Source organism: Rhinolophus ferrumequinum, chromosome 12 (genome assembly GCF_004115265.2).
Source record: "Rhinolophus ferrumequinum isolate MPI-CBG mRhiFer1 chromosome 12, mRhiFer1_v1.p, whole genome shotgun sequence".
NCBI classification, from domain to species: Eukaryota; Metazoa; Chordata; class Mammalia; order Chiroptera; family Rhinolophidae; genus Rhinolophus; species Rhinolophus ferrumequinum.
The window spans coordinates 42,218,044-42,242,951 of NC_046295.1; the positions used below are offsets into that span (position 1 = coordinate 42,218,044).

The 24,908-nt window shown below is 41.0% G+C and overlaps 1 protein-coding gene and 2 long non-coding RNA genes across 4 annotated transcripts in view; 2 read left to right on the forward strand and 1 right to left on the reverse strand.

The window, feature by feature from the left end:
- The first annotated feature begins 216 nt into the window (after nucleotides 1–216).
- On the forward strand, nucleotides 217–6,150 carry LOC117032359 (uncharacterized). Of its 2 annotated transcripts, XR_004424721.1 has the most exons (4): nucleotides 217–334; nucleotides 4,747–4,978; nucleotides 5,167–5,329; nucleotides 6,120–6,150. It is a non-coding gene; the product is annotated as an uncharacterized LOC117032359 (long non-coding RNA). The 2 variants fall into 2 exon arrangements; XR_004424720.1 differs by having other exon boundaries at nucleotides 5,167–6,144.
- Nucleotides 6,151–7,493: 1,343 nt separating this feature from the next.
- Nucleotides 7,494–24,908, reverse strand: part of GNA14 (G protein subunit alpha 14) — a 159,832-nt gene continuing 142,417 nt past the window's right edge. The window contains exons 3-7 of the mRNA XM_033123814.1: nucleotides 17,282–17,436; nucleotides 14,660–14,788; nucleotides 12,380–12,509; nucleotides 9,697–9,850; nucleotides 7,494–8,519 (exon numbers count right to left, since the gene is read on the reverse strand). Coding sequence (XP_032979705.1) covers nucleotides 8,329–8,519; nucleotides 9,697–9,850; nucleotides 12,380–12,509; nucleotides 14,660–14,788; nucleotides 17,282–17,436 — 759 coding nt within the window. The 3' untranslated portion in view covers nucleotides 7,494–8,328. The remainder of the gene's footprint in view (nucleotides 8,520–9,696; nucleotides 9,851–12,379; nucleotides 12,510–14,659; nucleotides 14,789–17,281; nucleotides 17,437–24,908) is intronic.
- LOC117032358 (uncharacterized) lies at nucleotides 8,535–11,747 on the forward strand. Its single transcript, XR_004424719.1, has 3 exons — nucleotides 8,535–8,985; nucleotides 11,018–11,110; nucleotides 11,521–11,747. It is a non-coding gene; the product is annotated as an uncharacterized LOC117032358 (long non-coding RNA).

The window sequence follows — 24,908 nt, forward strand, 5'->3', positions numbered from 1 at the left end:
TCTTCCATGTATATAGGAGTTATAGGTGTGTGTGTGTATATATACACATATATATATATATACACACACACACATATGTGTGTATATATATATATATATATATATATATATATAACATAGGTAAACGTGTTGTTAAACTTGTTTTTCTCCTTTTAATCTCTTTTTTTATTATTTTTATAAAGATGGGGTCTCAGCCAAGAACCTACAAAGGTAGAGGGAAAATTATTTTTCCTCCCCTACAGTTTGACAACTCATAATGGGACCTGCTGAGACAACATTCTCACTCTGGAACCTGCAGATAGAATCCTGGAAAACTGGCAGAAGCCGGCAAAGGGTAAGAATTCTTACCAAAATCAGCTCTCATGGATCTCTGTCTGCAGTGCCTAGTTTAGAGAAGAAGGGAAGTTTCACCATGTCCTTTGCTTTCCAAATTTAGATTAGCAGGAGGAAATACTTGTGTGAACTAGTTCCTTGGGTATAGAGATTCTGGTAAAGACTCTCTGGTAAAGACTTTTGTTAGGAATACTCTCGTTTTCTATTGATCGTGTTCCTCCCAGAGATGGTCATTGTCTTTCTATTGTCTCTGTCTTTCATGTCATTTGTCATAAGGAGGAAAACCATAAGCCAAATGAGGTTTTATTTTCATCTTGTTCTAAGTCTTGAGAGCTTGGGTTTTTGACCAATTTGAGACCAATCTCTGGCCTCCACCAACCAGAAGATGCAAGTAATGGCTTCTATCTGGCAGCCAGCCTAATAAGCTGAGAATCTAAGACACAAAGGGACAAGCAGCATTCTCTTTGTCCCACTGTGCCAGCTCTCAGGAGAGTTTGTTGAGGGGTCCCAGTCCATAAGGGGTCTTTTTGTCTCAGCCTTCATTGTTTCAATTGTGCTGGAAGAGTTCCATTCCAGTAGCACCTGCCCAGTGTCACAGATCAGCAAGAGGGTCTGTGACTGCAGGTGTCTCATGTTCTCAAGGGAAACTGGAGACACAGTTTTCACCACACCATTCTGAATGCCGGTGGTAATGAAGGTCTTTGCTTTCTCAGGCTAACTCTTGGAGTGGACCTTCTGGATCTTGTGAGAGCTGCAACGCCTTCAGGGATGCCCCTTGTTTCCATGGTTAAGTCATAAAAAGGCTTATGGGTTTGAGTCGCTATTGAGATTAATATACCAAGGAAGATCCTATTCATCAACTTCTAGATCTGAAAAACCTTGTTTAGAGAACTCTCTTGCTAAACAGTTGTTTTATTGGTACCTGTGGAATGATCACATTGAAAAGAGAACACAAAGGAGTGTAGCATCAAGCCTTAGGGACTCTCTTAACAAGATAAATTACAAAGTTCTTTTTACCTTCATTTTCAGAAGATCCTACCAGATTTAGAGAAGAGTGAGAAAGATCAGTGGCCATATGCAACCCCACTCACAGGAGTCTTCATTGGCTGCTCGGGGGTGTTCCTCCCTCTCATTGTGATTGTACTGCAGTCGTAAGATAAGCCAGACAGCTCCCTAGGGAAATCCCTAGGGAGAAACAGATGACTGGAATTTCTCCCAGGCCCTCCTACACAAAATCAGGAAATGGATGAGCTGGAAGGTGATGTTCAGGGACTGACAGAAGTAATGATAGAGGCTTCCCCCCTAAAGTGAATTGGTCCAAGTTTGAATTTGTACACTCAAAACAGCATATGAAGGCCTTTGTTGAATGCTTTATACAGACTTTACAAAGGCATAATGCACTCGACCCTGAAATTTCAGAATATAGAAACTTTTTTATTTCTATCTCAGTTGAAATGGAAATCTCCTCCCTGATATAAAGAAGTGATTGAAGATAATGTAGTTTGATGAGCAGGTCAGCCCCACGATATCATTCAGGCTCAACCAATTCCTTGAGGAATTGGAAACAACTGTGTCTTACAGATCTTTACAAAACCAGAAATGCAGTTCTACAAGCCACACAAAGTCCACCTATCCTTACCAATCCCAAAAGCTCCTCTTCATCTCAAAATGCTTGTAGACATTGTAAAAGTTTGGGACGTTGGAAACAGAATTGTCCTGCACTTAAGAAAAGGAAAAAATTAAATAGTAATGACCCTAGATATCTGATAATAGGCACATACACCCCAAAACTTCTTGGAGAAAACTTAGATACTTTCTCTGTGCCTTTGAGATGTACATTTTCTACCCTCATCTTCTCTAGGACCATCTCTTTGAAATCCAAACTTTAAGGAGATGATTCTCCTCAGAGGGGGAAAAGAAAGGAGCTATTTGGAAATTGGGCAGAAGAAAAAAAAATGTGTCTTCTCTGCAAATATTGGTAAAAAAGCTTTAGCCACCTGAGTAGGTAAACTTATTCTATCTGCCAGAAGCACAATTTGGATCCAACTGTTCTTTTATAAACTAGTGAGTTTTGTATGATTGCACCTGATTCATGGCTAAAAGTGCATAATACTCATACGGTCTCTGTTTGCATCTGTCCGTATGTTTATGTAGGTCTACATATGTATGTTGTAGATGTGTGATATTTTTCTACCTCCAGATGGAATAGCCAGAAATAATTTGTAAAAGAGCTATTCAATTGGCTTAATAATATGTGCTTATATGAAATAAGTATTTCTAAACTCTCAGAAATACAGAAACTAACCCAAGTGTTTTCTAAGTTCATGTGATCTGGGAAAATATTCAGTAAATACAGGCTAGTTTAAGTAGGTTTACTTAAAATAGGCATGTCTTCAGAGTTATCGGAATGTAGATGTATAACTTTTATTCTACCTAGGTTTATTAGTCAAATAGGTTCATGTTGTCTCTGTTACAGAATTTTTCAGCAAGAAAAATAACAGGATGATGGTTAACTTTGTTTAATGAAATTTTTAGGAGTAATCTAAATATGATTTTTAAGACAAGTGAATTAAATAGATGTAAGTGCAATGAACTTTTTAACAATTATGAAGTTTTATAACATATATCTACTTTAAAATAGCTTCCAAATCATTTTGGTAACTTGAAACCTTAAATTTTTTCCAAGTTAAATGATGGAAATTCATTGAATATTTAGATCATTTTCAAATAAGGTAAAATACTGAAACATTAATTACTAAATATAGTTTTGTCTACTCTTGGCTTATCACAAAGAAACTAAACATATTCAGGTCTGAAAGTAAATGTCTTGTGCTACACGGAAAATTGTACTGTGAAGAAGGATATGCTTCTAAAGATTATGAAATGTATTAATAAATTTGCCAATCTACATAATGTTGATATGTAGTAGTTCAAAATCTCTAACTCCTTAGTTTTCAATAGAAATTAAAGTTGCCAAGGTTGGGAATTCTAATTAATGTGTGTAATTAAAACTAGTAGAAATAGCAAGGGAAATATCTCTATTTTCACAGAAAATAAGAAATGTTTTTGGTTAAGAAAATGTATGAGGTATGGAGATGCATTTTTGTTAAGGGAAAGAGAATAATTTTGTCCTGAAGTACAACCAATTGTTTCAAAATTGCAAAGAGGAGAATAAAGGACAAATTAAATGGATATAGAAAGTTGGGAAGTGAGAAAGAAAGGGAACCTTGTGTAACTAAGCTGGCTAATATCAATAGTGTACTTGTATAAAACTATAATTTTCTTTCATCTGCTAAAAGGATTTTCTTGGACTGTTTGTCTGCTCTTGATAAAAAATTGTGAAAGGTTTTTCTTTACCTTTTAAGTAATCTGCCTAGAAAGCAAAGATTTTGTGTTTTACTAAAATAATTTTATGTGCTTCATGTTATCTTTACCATTAGATCTTTGATTACTTAAGAAACTCAAGTCTTCTACATATTAAGAGCTAAGTTTTGCTTACAACTATGTAATCTGTATTTGCTTTTAAAATATTTTTATTGTCACTTTGATTAAATAGGTAATTAAGTATTGTTTCACAATAATCTGTGATCCTATTTGGCCAAGTGTCCAAAACCTTTGATATTTTTGACAAACTTCTAAAAATCAAATTCTAAATTAAGTCTTTTTTACCTTGAACTAGCTTGGAGTATTTCAGAGAACTGAACATCTATTTCTAGAAAATCTCAAGATTTCTCTCTCCTTATATAAAGAGATATTAAACTAATTAGGCTCTTGTTAAATTGCATGGGAAGGGCGGCCAGATGGCTCAGTTGGTTAGAGTGTGAGCTCTGAACAACAGAGTTGCCGGTTCAATTCTCATACAGGCCAGTGAGCTGTGCCCTCCACCACTAGATTGAAGACAATGAACTGCCACTGAGCTGCCAGAGGGGCAGCCGGATGGCTCAGTTGGTTAGAGCACAAGCTCTCAACAAGATTGCCGGTTCCCACATGGGAAGGGTGGCTGTGCCCCCTACAACTAAGGATTGAAAACAGTGACTGGACTTGGAGCTGAGCTGCTCCCTCCACAGCTAGACTGAAGCACAATGACTTGGAGCTGATGGGCCCTAGAGAAACACACTGTTCCCCAATATTCCCCAATAAAAAAAAATTTCTTTAAATGGAAATGTTTTTTAAAAATTGCATGGGAAGCATTGACAAATAAGAGGTGACCCAAAAATTTCTTTAGGTTATATTTGTATGGATACATGTTATTAATATAAGTATTCCAGAAGTCATATGAAATTCCTAGAAATCTGATATGTCCTGGTATGTTATCACTTGCAACTCTAGCTATTATCTTAAAATACATGTCACAGAAACAACCAAATTTCCTTGTTGATTGCATTCATTTTAAATTTTTTTTATCATTTACAGAAATTATTGTTTTGCTTTTGCAAAAGTGTTTCCACAAAAGTGCATCATCTTCAGGGAGATTTATGGAATGGTTTCTGAAAAGTACAGGTTTCTGATAATTATCAGATCAAACCATTGAACTGGGTAAGAATTAAACAGGAAAATTCTAAGGAAATACTGGATTCACAAAACTGCTAACACAAGATCAAGACCAACAAGACTTTATTACATGGGACTGAAGGAACTGATGAGGGTACTGATAATTTTTATAACTTTGTTTTGTTTTTCCAGATTTAAGGAAACCTTTTTCTTTTCTCTTAAGCTATCAGTGACTTAAGCAATTTCTACTAAGAATTTGGAAATTCTTAGTGAGTATTCTTATTTTCATGACAACATAGGAATTTGCATCAGTTCAATAAGAATCTGTTCTCCTTCTAACAGGACACAATTGGAAACGCTGGTTATATTATCAAGACTTTGACTGGAATGTCATATTTGAGAATGTGCATAGAATCAGATATGACCAGTTTTAAGGAACCAAGGCTGACTTTAAAGCCAATGAATCCCCTTGGAGAGACCATCTGGTGTCTTGCAGCCTCACCAGGTTCACAGGTACAAGGGTCACTTCCTGACAGGTGCAGGATATACTGAGACCTTGAGAAGAGAGGAAATAATCCCATTGTTTTGGTATTGCAGACAAAGTCTGAGGGCAAGACCTTGGCTTCCGAGCCTCTGAGAGGCTTTTAAATAGTCCAACCTGAGACTCCTTAAGAAAAGTTCTGACAAAGAGGTTTAAGAGACTGTATATATAGTCAATCACTGTTCTTGCTGCAATTATGTGAATAATCAGGCCAATTTTATTGAGACTAGATTTATTTTGCAAACAAATGAGTTTTACTGTAATTATCTTTGGTAAAAATGGGGTGATTATAGAGAAAAAAAGGTTCCTTTAGTAGAACCTATACTGCACCTTGTGGATATCTGATTCTAGACCTGTTGATTGGTCAGATTTCGTTATCTAGCTGTAAACTGGACTGGATCCTGAATTGTAGTTTCTTCAAATAATCTGGCTACAACTCTTCAAACTAACATTTCCAATTATTTTCCCCACTCTTTTGACTTGGAGTCACTAAGAACAAATTGTATGAAATCCCTAGAAATCTGATGTAACCTGGTCTAATGTTATCATTTGTAATTCTAGCTATTATCTTAAAGTGGATTTTACAGAAATAACCCAATTTCCTTGCTGATTGTACTGTAATGAATTCTAATCAGATCTTTAACCATGGCCATTTTAAGTTTTTTGTCATTTACAGAAATTATTGTTTTGCTTTTGCAAAAGTGTTTCCCAAAGTCCTGCAAACTGAATGTGAACAACTTGGTATAAATTTCAGTGAAATGGCCACAATAGCTCCTGTTCAAATATGCCTGATGACCTCGGAGACATTCAAACTGCAAAAGCTGCTTCATCTGAAAATCTTCTGACTGGCTGCCCTCATGACTCATACTGAGTTTGTAATTTGCTTCATCCATTAACCATTGTGGGGTTTTTTGTTTGTTTGTTTCGATAGAAATGCCTCTTATTAAATACCTGATTGTTCGTGCCATATTGGCCTAACTTTGGTAGCCCACCTCCTAAAATGAGACACAAGTATTTAACTGCACTGCTGACCTAGTCTCAAGACTAAGAGACTGGTTCAATAACAGTAATACAGCCCCTCCCTCAACTTAGCTTCTGGACTGTGAAACTCCTTTGAAATTTGAAATGTAGGACAGAAAGAGAGCAGAATGTATACCATCCCAAAATATGGCCTCTTTGGCATGAGGATTATTTTGAGCTGATTGATTTTTAAGAAAGAGCAGACACAGGAAAAGCTCTGAAAATGTAGAATTAATTACCCTTTGTAGGGGAAATTTACATTAACAAGAGAAATCTCCAGTTATAAGTGTGTCTCCCTTTCTGTACCCGGAAGAGAAGGATCAGACTCTAAATCACAGGAAACTCTTATCACTGGAAAAGGTGCCTAACTTAAATCTGCATAACAACTTTACTCCTGTTTACTGTGCTTTTCCATGACCTCCCTTAACTGGCCTTCTGCCCCTTGCCCACCCCCTCCCCCAACACCTTTCTTTTGTCTGTAGCTGGAGATGGTATTTAAGGTGATGATGGCTTGGGCCACTTCTGGGAATGACTCAATTTTCCTGGGTGTCTCCCATGTATACAGGAGGTGTGCATGTTATTAAACTTCTGGGGTTTTGTCTTCCTGTTAATCTCTTTTATTACAGGAGGGGGTCTCAGCCAAGAATCCAGAAGGTAAGGGTAAAATTATTTTTCTTCTCCTACAAATACCTTTAGAAAGTTTCTGAGTAGTTAACTGTTAACGTTACAGCATTTTTCTTTTGAGGAACAGAACCATAGCTCCTCAAAAACATGAGCTCTGTCGACTAGACAAAATAATTCTCCAGGTAGTCCACCAAAAGAGGGTTTATTCGGGAAAAGAAAAAGAAACAAAACTACCAAAGCAGTGTGAGGACGCACACCTCTGGCCAGCCACCAATGTGCAAAAAGAAGTGCCCCCTTCCCAAGATGGCCCCCCTATATAAATCCCTCTCCCTGAAGTTGGAACCATAAAGTTTTAACAGGAAGTCAGAACTAGTGAGTAACAGGGAGCCCAGCTCCGCCCATAGACCTCCCAGTTCTATGGTTAGTCATCTTAAGATGCCAGTTCACTTTTATCAGCTCAAATAAACATAACTTAATCCAATGCTAATGGCAGAATGGTATATTCTTAGTCTCCTCAGAGAGGCACAGCATACATCGTTCAAACGGCAAAACTGGTGACCATCAAAATTTTGGCAGGAGTTACATTATATTTGTTAAACAATTTGTACTTTTAGCCATTTCATCAGTTTACAAGGCATAGTCATATACATTGGTATATACACATACACTTTCCACCAGTACAACATATATGCTATCTAGAGACCATGTACCTTATGTCAACTTTGGCTTCATGGTGATCAAACTGTAGTAAAACTAAATTAGATGCACTGACATAGTCGTTACTTAGAACCGACTGCTTTAAAAAAAATCTTTGGTGGTGTGTTAAAGGCATCATACTTCAGCATGAAGAGAGAAAAAATTAAAAATACCTCAAAATTACAAGATTTAATAAAAAGCTTTAAAACTCAACTTTCTTTAAAAAAAAAAAAAGTCACCCAAATTAATCCTAGATGTTTCAAGGCATAATCTCTAAATTAACAGGCCCCCACCCCTCCGTTACATGATTTTTTAAAACACACTTAAATTTAATTTTAAAAATAAACAGTAAATCACAGTGGCTTTATAAAATATCAAATTCAAAATGACAGTCTTACAGCCAAAAGTCAAAAGAAATATAAAAACAATTTTGGAATAAAGACTTTCAAAAAGTTTTGCTAAACTTAAATATCTTCCAGGTTCCATCACCCATCTCTGTCCCGGTGGCCTTGGTGCTGTCCAGTGGGCTGGGTCGGGTGATGTCAGAAGCACTCGGAAATAAACACAAGGGGCTTGCTTGCGAGTCCTGTCTTCTGGTTTTGGCGAGGAGGAGGCAGCAGTTTTTAAACTAGGTTGAATTCCCGCAGGTTTAGTTGTAGAATTGTGTCTTTCACAGCAGCGAACACAAAGCGGATGTTCTCTGTGTCTGTAGCACATGTGAAGTGGGAATAGATAACTTTCTCTTTGTCAGGATTCTGATCTTGATAAAGCTTCAGGATAAAGTCTCTGGCAGCTTTGACATCCTGCTTTGGTCCTGGTCACGGGAGCAGGTAGAGGAATAAAGAAGAAAGATAAGAACTCACCACCAAGTCCTCCCAAAATCATTTTCAGTGTACTCTTGTTCTTATTTGGGATGCTTCTTTGAGCTCTTATTTCTAGGGGCATGATTTTTATTATATCCCATTATGAACCTGTAAAACAGTAAAGTGTCTACTAACATCTACAAATTGTACTTTAGGGCAATTTGTTGAAAAATTGTGACCCAATTTAATTTTCTGATTTGGACCACATTTAATAAAAAAACACTTTTATTTATTTTTAACTGTGTTTTTCCAGGACCCATTAGCTCCAAGTCAAGTAGCTGTTTCAATCTAGTTGTGGAGGGCGCAGTTCACAGTAGCCCACGTGGGGATTGAACCGGCAACCCTGGTGTTATGAGCATCGTGCTCTAACCAACTGAGCAACAGACCACCCCTAATTTGGACCACTTTTGAAAAGAGGTAATTCTTATTAACTCTGGCAGACAGAAGTGGGCTAGGAAAGGGAAAAGGAAGAATATGGGACTAACGTTATTAGGCACCCAAGTCTGCTTTTAAAGTTTGTGGGCTCTATACTACATGGCCAATACGGTTAATAAAAAGGAAAAAGGAGAGTGCTGAAACACTGCTCCTCTGACTATCAGTGTGAAACTTAATAATATTTGAGACCTCCAGTACCAGAAGTAATTAGCAATAGGGCATAAACTCTCCTTTGCATCTGTCATGTATATTAGGAACCTCAGTGTCTACCCTGTGTCTGGGAAAGGGGCTGCCACTCTTTAACCTACACATAAGAAGTGCCAGGTGCTCTGACCAGCACCAAGAATGCAAAGATAAGTCTGGCACAGTCTCTGCCCTCAGGAGCTGACTGGGGAGAGGGCTGAGTGAGCAGACCATGCTACAGAGTGACAAAGGCCAAGAGAGCAGGGCGTGAGGGTCAGAAGAACTTCCCAAAGGAGAGGGTGCCTGAGCTAGGTCTTGGCAAACAAAGTGACTTAGCAAAAGGAATTGCCATTTGTATTCCAGGCACTGGGAGAGACATGTGTGGGGGCACTGAGGCGAAAGCACACAGTAATGTGACTGAGCTTCTGCGAGCAAGTCTGTTCTAGACAGAGGCTCCTGTGAGCTCGTTAACGAACTAATTTCAGCAAGGTCAACAAGATGAACACTTACCTGTGTATTCTGGAAAATAGCTAATTAGATGAGAGTACATGATTTTTTCTTCCAAAAGATCCTTCTTGTTTAAGAACAAAATCACAGATGAGTTCAGAAACCAGGGGTAGGTGATAATGGTTTTAAATAAGGCTTTGCTCTCTTCCATGCGGTTCTAAGTGAGAAACATGGGACTTAAGGTTAACTAGACAGAAAAGCAATGCTTTGGAAGCAACATACCAAATCACTGGTCCCATCCACCTGTGCCCCTCTCAGCCAGCTCCAGTCTCGGCGTCACTGTCCTTGCTGTAGCTGGTGAGTATGTGGGCACCTCAGGGCACCAGGCTTCCTGCTTCCATTTCCACTTTCTGGATCTCCTCCTATATCACCCAACTCTTCTCTAGCCCCAGACTAACAAGTAAGGATATAAGACTTTTGTGCAACTTGGAACAAGAAGGGTTATAGCCATATTTGACAAGTTTTCTGTGTAGAATTATTGGGATTACCAAGAGGGGCAAGTTCACAACTTCAGACCTGAGACACCCACGTTACTGGGTGTGGGCCTCCAGACTGTGCGTCAGGAGTCATGTGACGATGAGGGAAAATAGAGCCCTTCAGCAGGGTCGCCACCTTGGACACTAACAGGGAAGGGAACTCGCCTTATTGAGCACTGACCTGTGCCAGGCCTTATCGGCGGGCAATACAGGCAAGCTCCACAAGGGGAACAGAGCCGCCATTTTATGGATGAGCATTCTATATTGTTCATGAAATGTAAATAGTTTCCCAAGGCCGTACAATAGTAGGATCTAGTGGAAATTATGCAGGACAGTAACATTTCTGAGCATTAGACACTGGCAAGAAAATATCAAATGTTCCTAATTTATGGAGGGCAGACAGGCACATACAGAGCTCACCTGATGACAATAAATGTTCGAGAGTATTCTACTCTCTTAAGTATTTCTAGGAGGAAAGAAACAAGAACTTCCCTTCAGGGAGGGAAGTGGTCGGACTGAAAAACATCAAAGCCCATAGGGACATACCATCAATCTCTAATTCCAACAACTCACAGACACATGGGTTCATTCTCCCGCTGAGTACCATTTGGGGGCCTAAGATCTAGAATTTATGACCAGAGAGGTAACCCCTCACTTGCTTTTAAAGCTTCTTTAAAATTTATTATGATCTTATCAATAATGACGTCCAAGGAAATACAGTATATGAAGAAACAATTCCTATACAGCATAGTAAATGTATCCAACACATCTACAACCAGGAGGGGAAACTGGAGTGGCAACCACAATTTTTCTACAAATACCTTGTGATTTTTTTTTTTTTTTTTTAGGAGAAGAAAAAAATATTTAATGTCTTAGCACATCAGGCTGACATACTTGTCCCTGCACACCTGACTAATCTTTTACGTTTCCTGACAAACATCGTAAGTAATTCCTGAGACAAATTTGTAGCTAATTTTTCATATTGATAACTCGAGGCCTTTCCTTTTTAACAAGGTTTCTCTATTGGAAGAGCTGAGTGGCAGCCAAGATTTCTATTCTCCTTTGCACAATGACACTAGTAAAGGGGTTAATCCTCCATTAATTAGCTAATGTCACTATGCTCCTCAGAGAAAAGTCTGGTCTCCAGAAAAACAAGATAGTTTGTTCATAGTTATTGCCTAATCCTGGACAGAGTTCCTTAATGATTTACTCTCATGCCCTAGAAGCAAGAGACATTTTTCTAAAAGGTCAAGGGGTCTTGTGAAGGGTAGGGGAGAGGATGAGGGTATCCCAGAGAAACTACCCCCAACCTCACAAAGAAGTGACTGTGAGGGTTCATGTCATTTTCCAGGCAGATCCAGCTCTTGGAGCGTGACCCAGCCGCACTATGGCAACTCTACAGAGGACACTGAATGCCTGATAGGGGTGGATCGTGCCCGTTGCCCTGAGCAAGCCCCTTCCAGGGGAAGTAAAGGGCAGATGCCATCCAAGAACAGCACCTAGCACCACTCCCCATGCCAGCTCAGCTAGGAACCTAATGTGGGAGTGCAGTGGGTCATGGAGGATGGGAAGCCCATTCTCAGGTAAGTTGATTGGAAATAGCATTGCTAAACTCAGGCTATTCATTAGTATACGGGGGGTGGGGGAGGCTTGAAAAAGACACCCCCAACTCAAACCCAGGAATATGAATCTCTACTGGGGGAGTCCAAAAAGGTGGTATTTTTTTAGAACTCCCCAGGATTTCAATATGCAGCCAAAGCTAAGAACCAGTGCTTCTGAGTGTCTCCATCCTTGGCAGCACATTACGTTAGATCCCAGCTTCGGGCTGCACACACCACCAATTAAATCAAGCTCGGGTTGGACCCAGGAGTTAGCTTTTTCTTTAAGGTCCCAAGGAATTCCAGCATGCATCCACATTTGAGAATCAGGTTTCCAGGTCAAGGTGATTCTCACACTTGTAGGTTTATGTGAATTATCTGGGATCTTGTTAAATGCACATTCTCATGTATTCGGTCTGGGTTGATTCAGTCGATCTACATGTCTAACAAGCACCCAGGTAATATCTATACTGCTAGGCCAGACTTCACTTTGAGAAGCAAGGTGATTGAACCTCAGGAATAGAGTCTCGTGCCAGAGCTGGCTGGCATCTGGCAAGCTGCAGACATAGGCCTCTGTCTTCCACAACTAACCAGACTTCCCACCCAGCATACCTCATTGTCACCCTCGGCCAGGACCTGGTCATATTCACTCAGGGCAACCAAAAAGATAATGGATGTGACGCTCTCAAAGCAGTGGATCCACTTCCGTCTTTCGGAGCGCTGGCCTCCAACATCGACCATCCTGTTCAAAGAAACTCAGATCACTCAAAAGCTGGAACACATGACTCTGAAGAAAAGGGACATGAATCATTCTGTCATGGAAATCAGCACTCTTTAGGGTCCTCAATAATTTTTAAGAGTGAAAAGGGGTCCAACGTTTAAAATGCTGGAGCACCGCTGCTTTGGGCAAGGAGGAACCACTGGCAGTGTCCTAGCAAAGGAAGCACAGAATGTATGTGAAGTTACTGAAAACAGATGCAGAGGTCAGTCAGGTGGACTCTGCTGAGGACACTGGTTAGGAGGCTGCTGCAATAGTCCCGCAGGAAGCACAAGCATCCACCTGGGCGCTGCGGTACCCACTGTAGTGCCAGGACACCAGCCACCAAGGGGCAGGAAGGTAAGCGGTCCTCCAAGACCACTCAGCTTTCTCCAGGCCTTTGCCCCTTCCTGTTTTTATGGCTCCTCTCATTTATCCACAGATCCTTTCTCCACCATTAGGTGGCTACCGCCCTTTCTTCCCCATAGAGATCTGTAAGTGCCATCTGTCCAATATGGAAATCCAAAGTGTCTGTGGGAAAAATTTCAGGGACTCAGAGAAAAAGGACTGTCACAAGCTTGACTGCTAACAGGGGTCAGGCAGTCTATGGAAATGAGTCAGGTGGCCCTGTGCAAAGTAGAAAAGCATGCACTTCGAGAGTGCTAGGGGCCCTGTCTGAAGGGATGACTGCTACCCAACTGTAGTCAACCACCGAGGGACGAAAATGCAGGCTCACTATGACCAGGTCCTCAAACTTTTCAAGAGAGACTAGATGTTGTTCGTGAAATTTTTAAATATTGGCTCTAAAGCTTTTTAGAACACTAAGTGGGCCAAAGAGAATTCATCTGTGAACCAGACACAGGTTTCAGAAGTTGCAAGCTGCATTGATTCTGAAAAGGTTTAGATAAATTCATGGGCACACAGCACAGGAGATGTGCTCACCAAGATGCAGATTTTCCAGGGGCTCAATCACAGGGCTCTGCCAATGCTACAGTGCTCGTAAAGCACTGGGTTATAATAGGGCTTTCAGACAGAACCTGGACATGGCAGGATTGGATTTGTGTTGTCTCAACTAGAAAAGCATGTGTAATGACTTATGAGGGGGAACACAGGCACTAGTGGATATGAAAGTGCTTTGATCCCATAGAAAATACCTAGAAGTATGAAGCCGTCTTAATCTGGAAGTGAGAGCAAATGGTGAGAGAGAATCATCTTCAGGAAATTGCAAATTGTACTTCGTTCTTAGACCTATTTTTTTCAATGAGTAAAATTGATAAAAATCATTTTTTTAAAGTACGTGGGGCACTTGGCACTACAAGATTTCAACACCATTGATTTAGTTTAATCCAGTGGAATAGTGCTTCTCAAACTATCTGTGGTGAAGTACTAAGTTTTTGTTTGGGCTTTATTTTGTTTGCTTTTCCAGTCTAATGTTTTTGTTAAAAAAAAAAATATATATATATATATATATATAAATAGAAAAATTCAATAAAAAGTATATGAAATTTAAGTCTTCAGTTTTCTAAACATTAGATTTAGTAAAACTTATGTAATATTTAAATAAATAAATCAGAAAAACATCACAGGGTGAAAAACATAATTTAAAAAATTACATGCATAGATTTTTGAAAGTGTGCCAATAGATGAATAACTTAGAAAATCATTATTACATACATAACATTTTCTTGTCCGGAGTGAAATAAAGATTTTGCATGTTGAATATGAAACACTGTGTATATCAATATTAAAGTTTTGACACAATGAAAAAAGTGCTTTGAAATTTGCAGTGCCATGCAAATGTACCATATTATTCATTTGCCATAATGAAATGTAATGAAGATTTACTTAAGTCATCCTAAAAGTACTTCCTATATTTATATGTGGAAATTCATATTTTTTTGCACAGCTGTAAAATAGTTCATATATACATTATCTTACATAATTTTCAATACACATTTTAGATTAATTCTTAGTTGTTTTGTTTTGTTTTTCCAGAATAAACCGTGTGATGGAGAGGGCATATTGCCCCAAAAGATATAACCCCTCTTAGAAATAACACATTTAAGATCCTTATGGGGACTTCCAAGCCTGGACACACAGATTCTTAATGGACCATGTCAAGGAGACATTCTTACCGAAAGATGATATTTTCCAAGTCAAACGGATACTCGATGATGCCGGTTGTAGGCACTCGAACACGAAGTATGTCCTGCTCCGTTGGCACGAACGACAGCGTGGCGATACGGTCAATGTCAGTTAGATAACTGTAACATTAGAGGACAAGGTGCTGAGGCTCAATTTAGAGAAGGGAGAAGTGTCTCACACTCCAGGGAAGTCACCCCAACTCAGAGCGACCCACTCAGATTCACAGGTTCCATCAGTGGCTTTGAGAGCCAACACTCCAGCCCTCCTCCAGCTGTTTTGTAGAGAATATGGATGAGAAGGTTCATGAGCCTTCTGGGAAATCTGTACATCACTCCATCTCTCCTGATTCTAAGCTCATCACTATCTGGCCAGGGAGAGAGACAGCGGGGCAGGAAGGAGTAGGATATTGGAATCTGCTCTCTGATCTCTCACCTGTCCTTCCCCTCACACTCAGCCTCATCCAAGAACATTATAGAATGTAGATGCTGTTCTTGAACACTTTTCTCAGTGGAGTTTCTAAGAAAATACAAAGGCATAAAACAGGCTAATGGCAAGTTCTTTCAAAAGTAACAAGAAAACTTTTTCTGTTACACTGGGAAATTAAACCAAAACTTGTCTTGGATTATTTTTGGCCATATGTTAAAGCCCTGAGCTTAAACCATACCACTTTTCTGTGGTAAAACAAGAGGACACTTTTGTTAAAGCCTTTATAAAAGGCATTTGGGGGCAAAATAACTAACTCAGGCCCTGGCCAATGACCGAGTCCTGAGCCCCTGCAAACTGAGGCTGGCCCTGCCCTCTTCCTACACAGGCAGAGCCTCCCTAGTCCTGAGCAGGTGGCATGAAGGAGAGCCAAGAGGTAACAGGCTAACACTATTCGTTGTGCAGCTCGCAGCACAGGAAGCCAACCACTGCTTCTGAGACCCACTGGCAGCCTTCTGAGACCCACTCCCTGTGCCCCATACATGACTCCAAGGCTTATCACCATTGACTTCTGTGTGTGACCTTCTTTTTTGCTTATGCTTATCTCGTTCCACCAAGCTGTATACTCCTTGACACGAGAGAGCACTGGTTTTACCTGCCACCCTTACCACAGTGCCTGGTCCACAGCAGGCACACATCAAATTTTTGTGAAATAAATGCCTGTCCAAAGAAGCAGACATGACTAGCAGAGTAGATGACAGCCCTAACCTGGACCAAGGAAATGTACCGGTGTCTCAGTCTCACCAGTGGGACAACTGTCTGGGTTTATTTTCTCTGATGCAGCTCCGTCTACCCCCCTCCACTTCCCACATTCCTCTCGAACTTGCCCCAGGTTTCAGGGCTCCATTGAATTTTACAGCAGTTCCAGTGGGTCTTTTCCAAATGGATCTACATCAAGAGCCCCAGCCACTCCCCAGGGCCTTCACAGAAGCAAATGACATTAGGCCATCTCAGGAAAGGGCCAGGGATGCTTTGGCCAATGGGAGGGCTGTTCCTGGCTCCCCAACTGTCAAAGGCAGTCTGCCCTCCCCCTTGGGACACTGCCTCCCTTCCTTCCGGCTCTTTTCTGTGTCATCCAACACGTTAATGGGACTTTTATTTCCTTTTCCTGCTTTGCACTTAAATGTTCCTGAGCTCAGATGGGTTGTGCCAACCCGGATTAATGGGTTAAACACTCAGCCTGGGACAGATGCCCAAGGAAACAGATAAAATTCTGGTTTCCTTTCCTGCCCACTGTCTTATCTAGATAGTGGGGTAAATCACCCACCCATGCCAGCACCTGAAGGGAAGGAGACATCTCCGGAAAGGATTTCAAGGCCCTCAGAAGATGGAAGATGACACGGGCCAAGGGGGGAAAGAGCTGAGATGCGGAAGCAGGAAGCAACCCCTCTTCAAGGACCATGATTAAACTATTTGCCCAGTGATCAGGCTGACAGAGGAATGGCCTCAGGAAATTCTTAAGTATATGAAATTCTGTGATCTCACTGGGATAGTTTGCATGCAGAACCATCTTATTTCTTTTACCCTGAAGATAACTTATTTAAAACTACAGCTTTAGAGATCCAAAATACAGTGTATAGGCCCTTGCAAGTTGGTAAACAAAGGGCTCCAGGACTGAGCATCTTGAGTGCTGGCCACTAGAGGGCAGCACAAGACCAGCCTTTAGAGGGCCTAGTGCATTGCAGCCTGAACTCTGATTTCAGATTTTAGAGTTGTTGAATCTGGCATCTACTGATCAGGAAACCAGAAGACAGAGGCATAGGGAGAGGAGGAAAATAGAAGCCAGAAGCAGATATAGTTCTCATTTAAATCAGATCATTTCAGTACCCCAAATGAATTTAGTTCCACCAAGAGAACCCCACCTTTGATTTAGACTAATTGAAAGGGACAGAGGTTTAGGGCATGATGAGGAAAGGCAGGTATGGGCAAGTAGAGATCTGAGATACAGAAGGGGACTGAAGGTTTTAGGAAGTGGGAAGAGACACACCAAGAAGTAAGAGAGGATACAGACGAGCGGGAGGGAGGTAGTGTTGGTGAGCTAGAAGCAGCTCCTGTACATGCTTTGAAGTACATGTAGCATGCTTGACTGAAAGCCCTTTGGGCAGCCACGCCCAGGGCTCTGTACTCACTATTTGGCAGAGTCTGACAGCTGGTACTCCCTCCTCCTGTCGTAACACTCCTGGATTCCTGGGTCCAGCCAGAGCTGCTTGATGGCTTCTGCCTGGTCCCTAGGGAGCGCACAGACCTTGTCTACTTCCACCTCTCTGATTAGCTGAGCATTTTCCTACTCAAAGGAAAGAGAACCTTTCATTAGGCAAAGGAAAGGAAGCCAACCCATTGGTGACAAGACTTGCCCTGGTTCGTGGGTCAGGGAAGATCTCCCTAGGAGCTGGGATGTAGTAGGTGGTCCCCTCAGCTGCAGCCACGTAGAGTGGAGACGATGTGTCTGTGTAACTCAGTGGAGAGAACCACTGAACCCGACACCTGTGGCTTTCAGCCCCAGCAGTACTCAGGGGCCAGTTTCACCAGCATTCAACACCCAGTCGTGACTAGAGAAACACTGGAATGATCATCATAGTACTAAGAAACTTTTCTTCCTCGTTAATAAGCTATCATTTGAATCTCTGCATAGCTAATGGAGCAATTTAAAAATAACCAGTTATTATTGTCAGTGAGATACCAAGGGAGAGAAAGTAGAAGTGGGTGGAAGCAATAAGGGAATGCATTGTCTTTAGAGGATTGAAAAACAATAGTAACACCAACTAATCGCCCGTCTGCTTTCTTTTTCCTCTTTCCTTCATTAAAAAAAAAAATAATTACTTTTTTAGAGCAGTTTTAGATTTACAGCGAAACTGAGCAGAAAGTACAGAGAGTTCTACTACAGTATGCTTTTTATTATCCTGTGTCACTGATAAAGCTCCCACTGGGAGAACCACTGCCATTACAACCCTACCCCCATGCCACTGATTGCTATACTGTTAGTATATTTACATTACCATCATTATTAAAAAATTATTGCACTAATACCATTGCCCTATTATTGCAGTAATTAAGATCATTATTACTGCAATTATTACTATTATCACAGTTACTATGTATTACCCACTTCGTATGTGCCAAGGATTCTACATCCATTATCTCATTTAATCAATGGAAGGCTAGCACAAGACCAGAAAGCTTTCCAAACCTTAGCAAATAAAAATGATAAGGTTGGTCTGCATCCACAACGTGTCCGTGTGCTGATCCCACGGACTCAGCATCCTATCCTTGGCTGCAAGTTGCAGCAGACGAGAATCCTGCCGAGACAGACAGAAGCCTGGCACCTTCTTCGCTCGGCCATCTTGCCACCCGTCACAGCAGTTGCATCATGCAGAGCTGGCTATTCACTGGCAGCTGTGAGTCAGCACAGCATCCATTTGGCAGCTGTGATGGCCTCGAGTATATGTGGTACCCCCTGAAAAGTTGCTCTTACTTGCATTGCTCATTCTCTTAATAGTCCAACAGGGAGCCAGAGAACAGGGAGATCTCCTAGATTCACCTGCCTCCAGCACAACCAAGGGCTGTGATGAAATCACCATAACTTTGCCTCACATCCATCACAAGAGTGGATAAAAACTCTTCCCCTAGACTGCAGGATCCTCAGGCAGGTAGATTCTGAAACAAGACCAAGGTAGGATGGGTTAGTGGGAAGTACCCAGGAAGGGTAATCAGGGCCCTGAGTTCTAAGTAGTGCAGTTAGGACCTTGAAGGATCCTAACAAGTTACGTGCCTCAGCATCCTCACTGGTAAAAGGAGCCAGTGATTTTCAGAAGAACCCAAGTGTAAGTAGAATTAGTCTTATTATTGTAACATGACTAATACATATTTCTTGTTTGCAAAACAGGACACATTGATACCCCTTAAACTATGATTTCTAACCCGCCCACTAGCACATTTTGTATTATGTGTCCTATTCAGCCAGAGAGAATGATAAATGGAGAACCTGGGCAGTATTTATATGGAGCAGAAGGGCTGTCTCCCACTTCCTCCCCTCTTCTCACCACCCTCCCTTCTCCCAAAGGGATCAGATGGTCTCTTCTCCTCCTGTGCTTAGCAATACCCTCTAAATTTAAAGTATCTGTTTCCTCTCTGTCTTCCTGACAAGTTAGGAAATGCCGTGAGGGCAAAGCCAATGTCTTATTGGTCCTTATACCCCAGAATCTAGCACAGTGTCTGGCAAATAACAGGTGCCCATCCAGGCCAGATGCAGGGTTCCAATAAACATGTGCGGCACTCATAAAAATGTATCTGAGAGAAAAATCACAAGGAAATAACAGCAAAAGATGCTAGGGCAGGATGGAAGCCTCTGCCGGTCATGGTGTTTGCACAAGGAGCTAGAGAACAGGAAAGTCTCTCAGAGGAGGAAATACTCCGGTGACTCTTGGCCAATCTGTCTTCCTCTCTCTGCCCCTGGTGGAAGCCAGCATCTTTGCGCTTTAGGTGCCTGCCTCTTATTCTGCTCTCCTAAATGTAACTATTAAATTCAGCATAACTGCTAAGAGGTAGCACTGTGAGAACCACCAGGGATGTTAAAAATATTTCTGCCTCTTCTCACAAACACAATGTAGGATTGTACTCCATGGTGCATGAAATGTGGAAGCAACATTTGTCTCTTTGAGGAAGAAACTTGAGTCACTCAGGAAGCCTGGCTGATGGAGGCTGAATTGTGTCTCATGACAATCACGACAGCAGGTGAAAGGGAATGTGGTAAATGACTCACTAGCTCTTTAATGAGCATAGTGACCTCCTAACACACTATAATACATATGTAGCATGAGTGAGAAATCAATTTTTCTTGTGTTAAGTAAGCTGAGCTTCGGTGGCAGTTTGTTACTGCAGCATAACCTGCTCTATCCTGACTGACACATGTTGCAATGGATAAACCCAGCATCTGGCTCTTCCAGTCATCAGAAAAAGTGGATCCCAGTGAAATATCACAGAGGAATGCAGCCTTCTACACAGGCTGCTGGGGCATGGAATCTGGGGACAGACACAGACCTAAACTTTCAGGCAGGTAACCAGGGGCGCTCAGCCAGGAGAGAAAGACATTTTGTCTGTTCAGCCAAGTGAGAGGACTTCGTAGGGAATCTGGCTTGATGGAAGAGGGGAACTCCATCTCCTTGGAAACCCAACAGTAGAACATGGGTTTGGAACAGACTGAACTCAAGTATTCCAAGTTTAGAGGTCTCCTGGTTAGTAGCTCTTCCACCTGTCAAGATCATTTTCTTTAACTTCTGATTTTGAAATAATTTAAGACTCGTGAAAGTGTGGGGGAAATAGTATAAGAGTTCTTCTGTGCCTTTCAAGATTGCCCAAATGTTAACAATTTACTACCTTGATTTATCATTCATCCCCTCTCCTTCCAAGTGTATGCACACGCACACACACACACACACACACACACACACACACACTTAAAGTATTTGAGAGGAAATTGCAGATACTATGTCTCTTTATCTCTAAAGTTTTCAGTGTGACTTCCTAAAAAACAAGGACATTCGCTTATATAATCACAGTACAATGATCAAAATCAGGAAATTAACACTGACACACTATTATAATCTAATCTTCAGACCTCATCCAAAATTTGCCAATTATCCTACTAATGTCCTTTACCTGCCCAATCAAGGGTCACATAATGCATTTAGTTGTCTATTTAGTCTCCATTTATCTGAAAGTTTCTGCAGTCAGAGAAGTCACTTGTGTCACTCTGGTCAAGAATGGCCTGACAAGGATATGCTCTTTAGTCACACGTCATCATGAGGATGGCTGCTAGATGGCACAGCCATCCCCAGAGAACATTCCAGGGACAAATACTATGAAGGATAGGGAGGAACGAAGAAGAGAGCGACCTGTTTTTTAATATAAATTTTATTAAAATATGACATGAATGACTTTTGTACAGCAGGCCCTCGAATAATGTTCTGAAACATCATTTCGTTGTAAAGTTGATGAGATGCCACAGGAACTTCACTCTTGTTTACATCAATTAACCTTTAGTAAAACTGGTTTTCTTATATGTAGTTTCGTTTAAAGTCATGGAACCTATAGACACCATCAAGTAAGGACTTACTGTACACTGTTAACGTCTGTGTGTTACAAAAAGTGGGGCATTGTGCATATTTTTCTCTGGCTTATCTAAATAGTTTCATACACAGGAGCATGAGCATTTTGAGAAGCTGTTCAAACTAACTCTACGGTGCCACCTTCTAAGAGCAGGGGGGCCCTTACGCGAAGTAGGAACAGTTTTGTGTCGTTTAAGACTGGCTTCTTCATCTCATGGAAAGAGGGGAAGAAAAGCTGGAAGAGGTTCAGCTTTTGGAAATGCTGTGACTTGGGTAGGGGACATGCTGAGTCTGAGGTGGCTGCCATCTAAGTAGAGATGTCGAGGAAGCAGGTGAGTAAAATGGGTCTGCCGTTCAAGGGAGAGTCCTATGCCAGAGGAGTGTATTGAATTGCAAAAAAAATGAAAACCACAAAGGAGTAAATATTACAGGAGCAAATTCAGCAGATACAGAAACATGACCAGTTTTCTCAAACACAGAGCTCATAGCTGGCTTTTCCTCTTTTCCTTTCTCAAAAAACCCCACCATTTTCACTGCTCTGAAGGAGAAACACAGAAAACAGACGCCCTACGTGTGTGCTTCGCTCAGAAATTCCCAGGGTGACAGTGAAAGGAGCTGCTCATGAAGTGGCACCTTGCTGGTTTCACACACGGATCCTCGGCTGCCTGGGTGACAGACCCTGTCGAGCCCAGCGAGCCCGTCCGGCTGGAAGCCAGAGCCCAGTGGGCAGCCCAGTTCTCCAGCAGATCCTGGCTGGGAAACCCTCTACACCATTAACCACCCAGGACTACAGGGCCCAGAGCTTTTCTCCAAGACCGACTTTCTCACTGACTGGGGAAGATTCTTCCCTTAGTCAGGGAGCCAGAGTTCTTGTTCTTGCATCAGATATTTAAGCATTTTCATTAAAATCTACATTCATTATCATATTCTACGTGATAAAAACCTAATTTAACAATATGTCAAGTATCTACTGTCATACGTAATACCTATGAACCTCACAAGTTTTGTGAAAACAAGTGAGGTTAAAATGAAACCTGTGATTGAAAATGAAAGTTCCCTGTAACATAGTATTTCTGACTTTTATACAATCACCCCTACTTACTTTAACATCTACATCAAGATCTAGAATTACACTACCTATCCTATTAAACAAAAATTATAAAGGAAAATTACAGTGCTCCATGAACATCAGCTTTTAAGGCATCTTCAACATTCAAAAGAAAATGCCAGTCAACTATACTAGAGAAAGGAGCTTTTTCTCCAGAAAAGAATGAGGAACTTCTGCTTCTGGTAAAGAAAGACTAGCAAATTTGGATCAACTCTTCCACTAAGGACAGCTAGAAATGGTGGACATAATATTTTCCTAAATATGCTTTAAAAATATCAGAAAACTAATGAAAAAGTAAATAATTGGTGGTCCAGAATACAGGGAAAAAATGGCATGCAAGGAGTTGACCCCAGCACTTGCGAAGCCTTTCTCCCTGGGGTTCTGCTTATTCTGGAAGGGGCAGTGGGAGGTAGGGTAGCTCCTCTGTCAATATCATGGGGCTAAGGTGACAGGGATTGAAGTGTAAGGGTTAGCAAGAGCAAAAGCCCCTGAGAAGCCCTCTGGCTCTGGGTTGGGATCCCAAAGAGCAGCCCTTTGGGGGTTGCAACTCATCTTGAAATCATCACAATCTCAGAATTGAATATCCCCAGATACCTGGCAGAAGAAAAGGAAATTCCTTTTTGGAGTTTGGAAGACAACATCTTCCTCACCCTCAAATTACTGTTTCACATGTGTCTGGCACACCAACAAAAATAACCAAGCTTAAGAAGACAACTTCAAAAAAAAAAAAAAAAAAGAGGCAACAATTAACAAGATAGAAAAAGATATACCATGCAAACACTAACCCAAAGGAAGCTGGAGTCTCTCTATTAACATAAAAGTAGACTTGAAGGTTTATTTATCAATAATACCTCAATAAAGCTGAAAAAAGTAGACTTTAAGGTTAAAATAACTAGAGATGGGGATAATTCAAATGACAAAAAGGTTCAGAAAGACATCATAGTTCTAAAGTTCTGTGCAGTTAACACCATAGGCTCAAAATATAAAGAGCAAAATTTCTTAGATCTAAATGGCAAAATAGACAAATCTTCATCTTACTGGAAATATTAACTTACCTCTCTCATAACTGACAGAAGAAAGAAACACAAAATTCAGTGGACATACAGACAATTCAAACCTCATAATCAACAAATTGGACCTTAGGGACACACGTAGCGCCCTAGATTCAAAATAACTATAGAATATTGCCTGTTTGCAAATACATCTATTAATAGAATATTTACAAAAGCGACCATTTACTTATTAAGGTTTCATTATTAAGGTTTCCAGCTTCTTTTGATGAGATTCCAGATTCTTTAGGGGCACACCATCGGCCACCATGCCACCAGCGCACCCCACTCATTATGCAGACATTTAAATACTCAATCGCTGGTCTCAAGCTATGAGATTTCTCCTTGTAGAAAGGCAATCTTCCACTAGGAAAGTAAGCTTTTCTAACCTAATCCAAGATTCAAAACAAAAAAAAAATCTTTATTTCTACTCCAATATGTGTCGTCCTCATTTTTTCTCCAACAAAAATAAGTAACAGAATTCACTGGCCACCAAGTGTTGGCATGAAAGGCCAAGTTACTTTATCTTTTCCTGTCAGTCAAAACCTAAGTGGGTTTCACTAAAAAGATTCTTTCCAAAGGCTCCTGCAATAAATTACTTTGGCACAAACATCTGCAGCCACACTGAGTGTTAATAATGCAATGGAGAGATGGAACCTGTGGCCTTGAACTGTGTCAACTTCGCTAAGCTGTAATGACATTTCCCAGAACTTCCTTCCCTGTCATACACTTCTGGGTTAGGGTTTGCGATAAAAGAAACTTTTCTTTTGTTTTTTTACATATAGGGAATTTCTTTTTCACATTTTAATTTTTATTTTATTTGTCCCCCGTCTTATTGAAATAATTGACTTACGTCACTATATAAGTTTAAAGCATACAGAGTGATGGTTTGATTTACATATATTGTGAAATGACTACCATCTTCTCTAACATCCATCTTCTCACACAAGAGAAATTTGAAAGAGATTGGGGAATCAGAGGTGAACAATGGCTGTTATGCTCTGAAGGTCAGAGCTCTTGTCAGCTCACATGGTGGCTGATTTTCTGGTCAACGTTAGTGACAGCATCCTGGCCCTCAGCACCCCCATCTCCCACTAAGGATCTTCTCCTTCAGCTTCTCCAAATCCTGGGGCAACTTCTCCATGTCCTGGGGCAGACACACGTGCAGGTCCATGGCAAAGGATGCCATCTTCTCCTACAAATCACCTGCATTGCCAACACGGAGGTGGTGAGAGACACGTGCAGGTTCCACTTTGTCCCCATGGGGTCAATTTTACCTTCACAGGTTCTGGTTTATCTCTGCAGGCTCTAGTTTGTCTTTACGCTGCCCACTTCAAATCCAGCTTTCTCCCTGCCTGCCATCCCTACTGACCAACACCAGACTGCAGAGGCACCAGTCTTCCAACTCCTTCTTCACATCTCCACCAGTTATATACAGCACCCTCCCCACAATACATGTATTATCCATATCACTCTGAGCAACTCTGATTTCCTG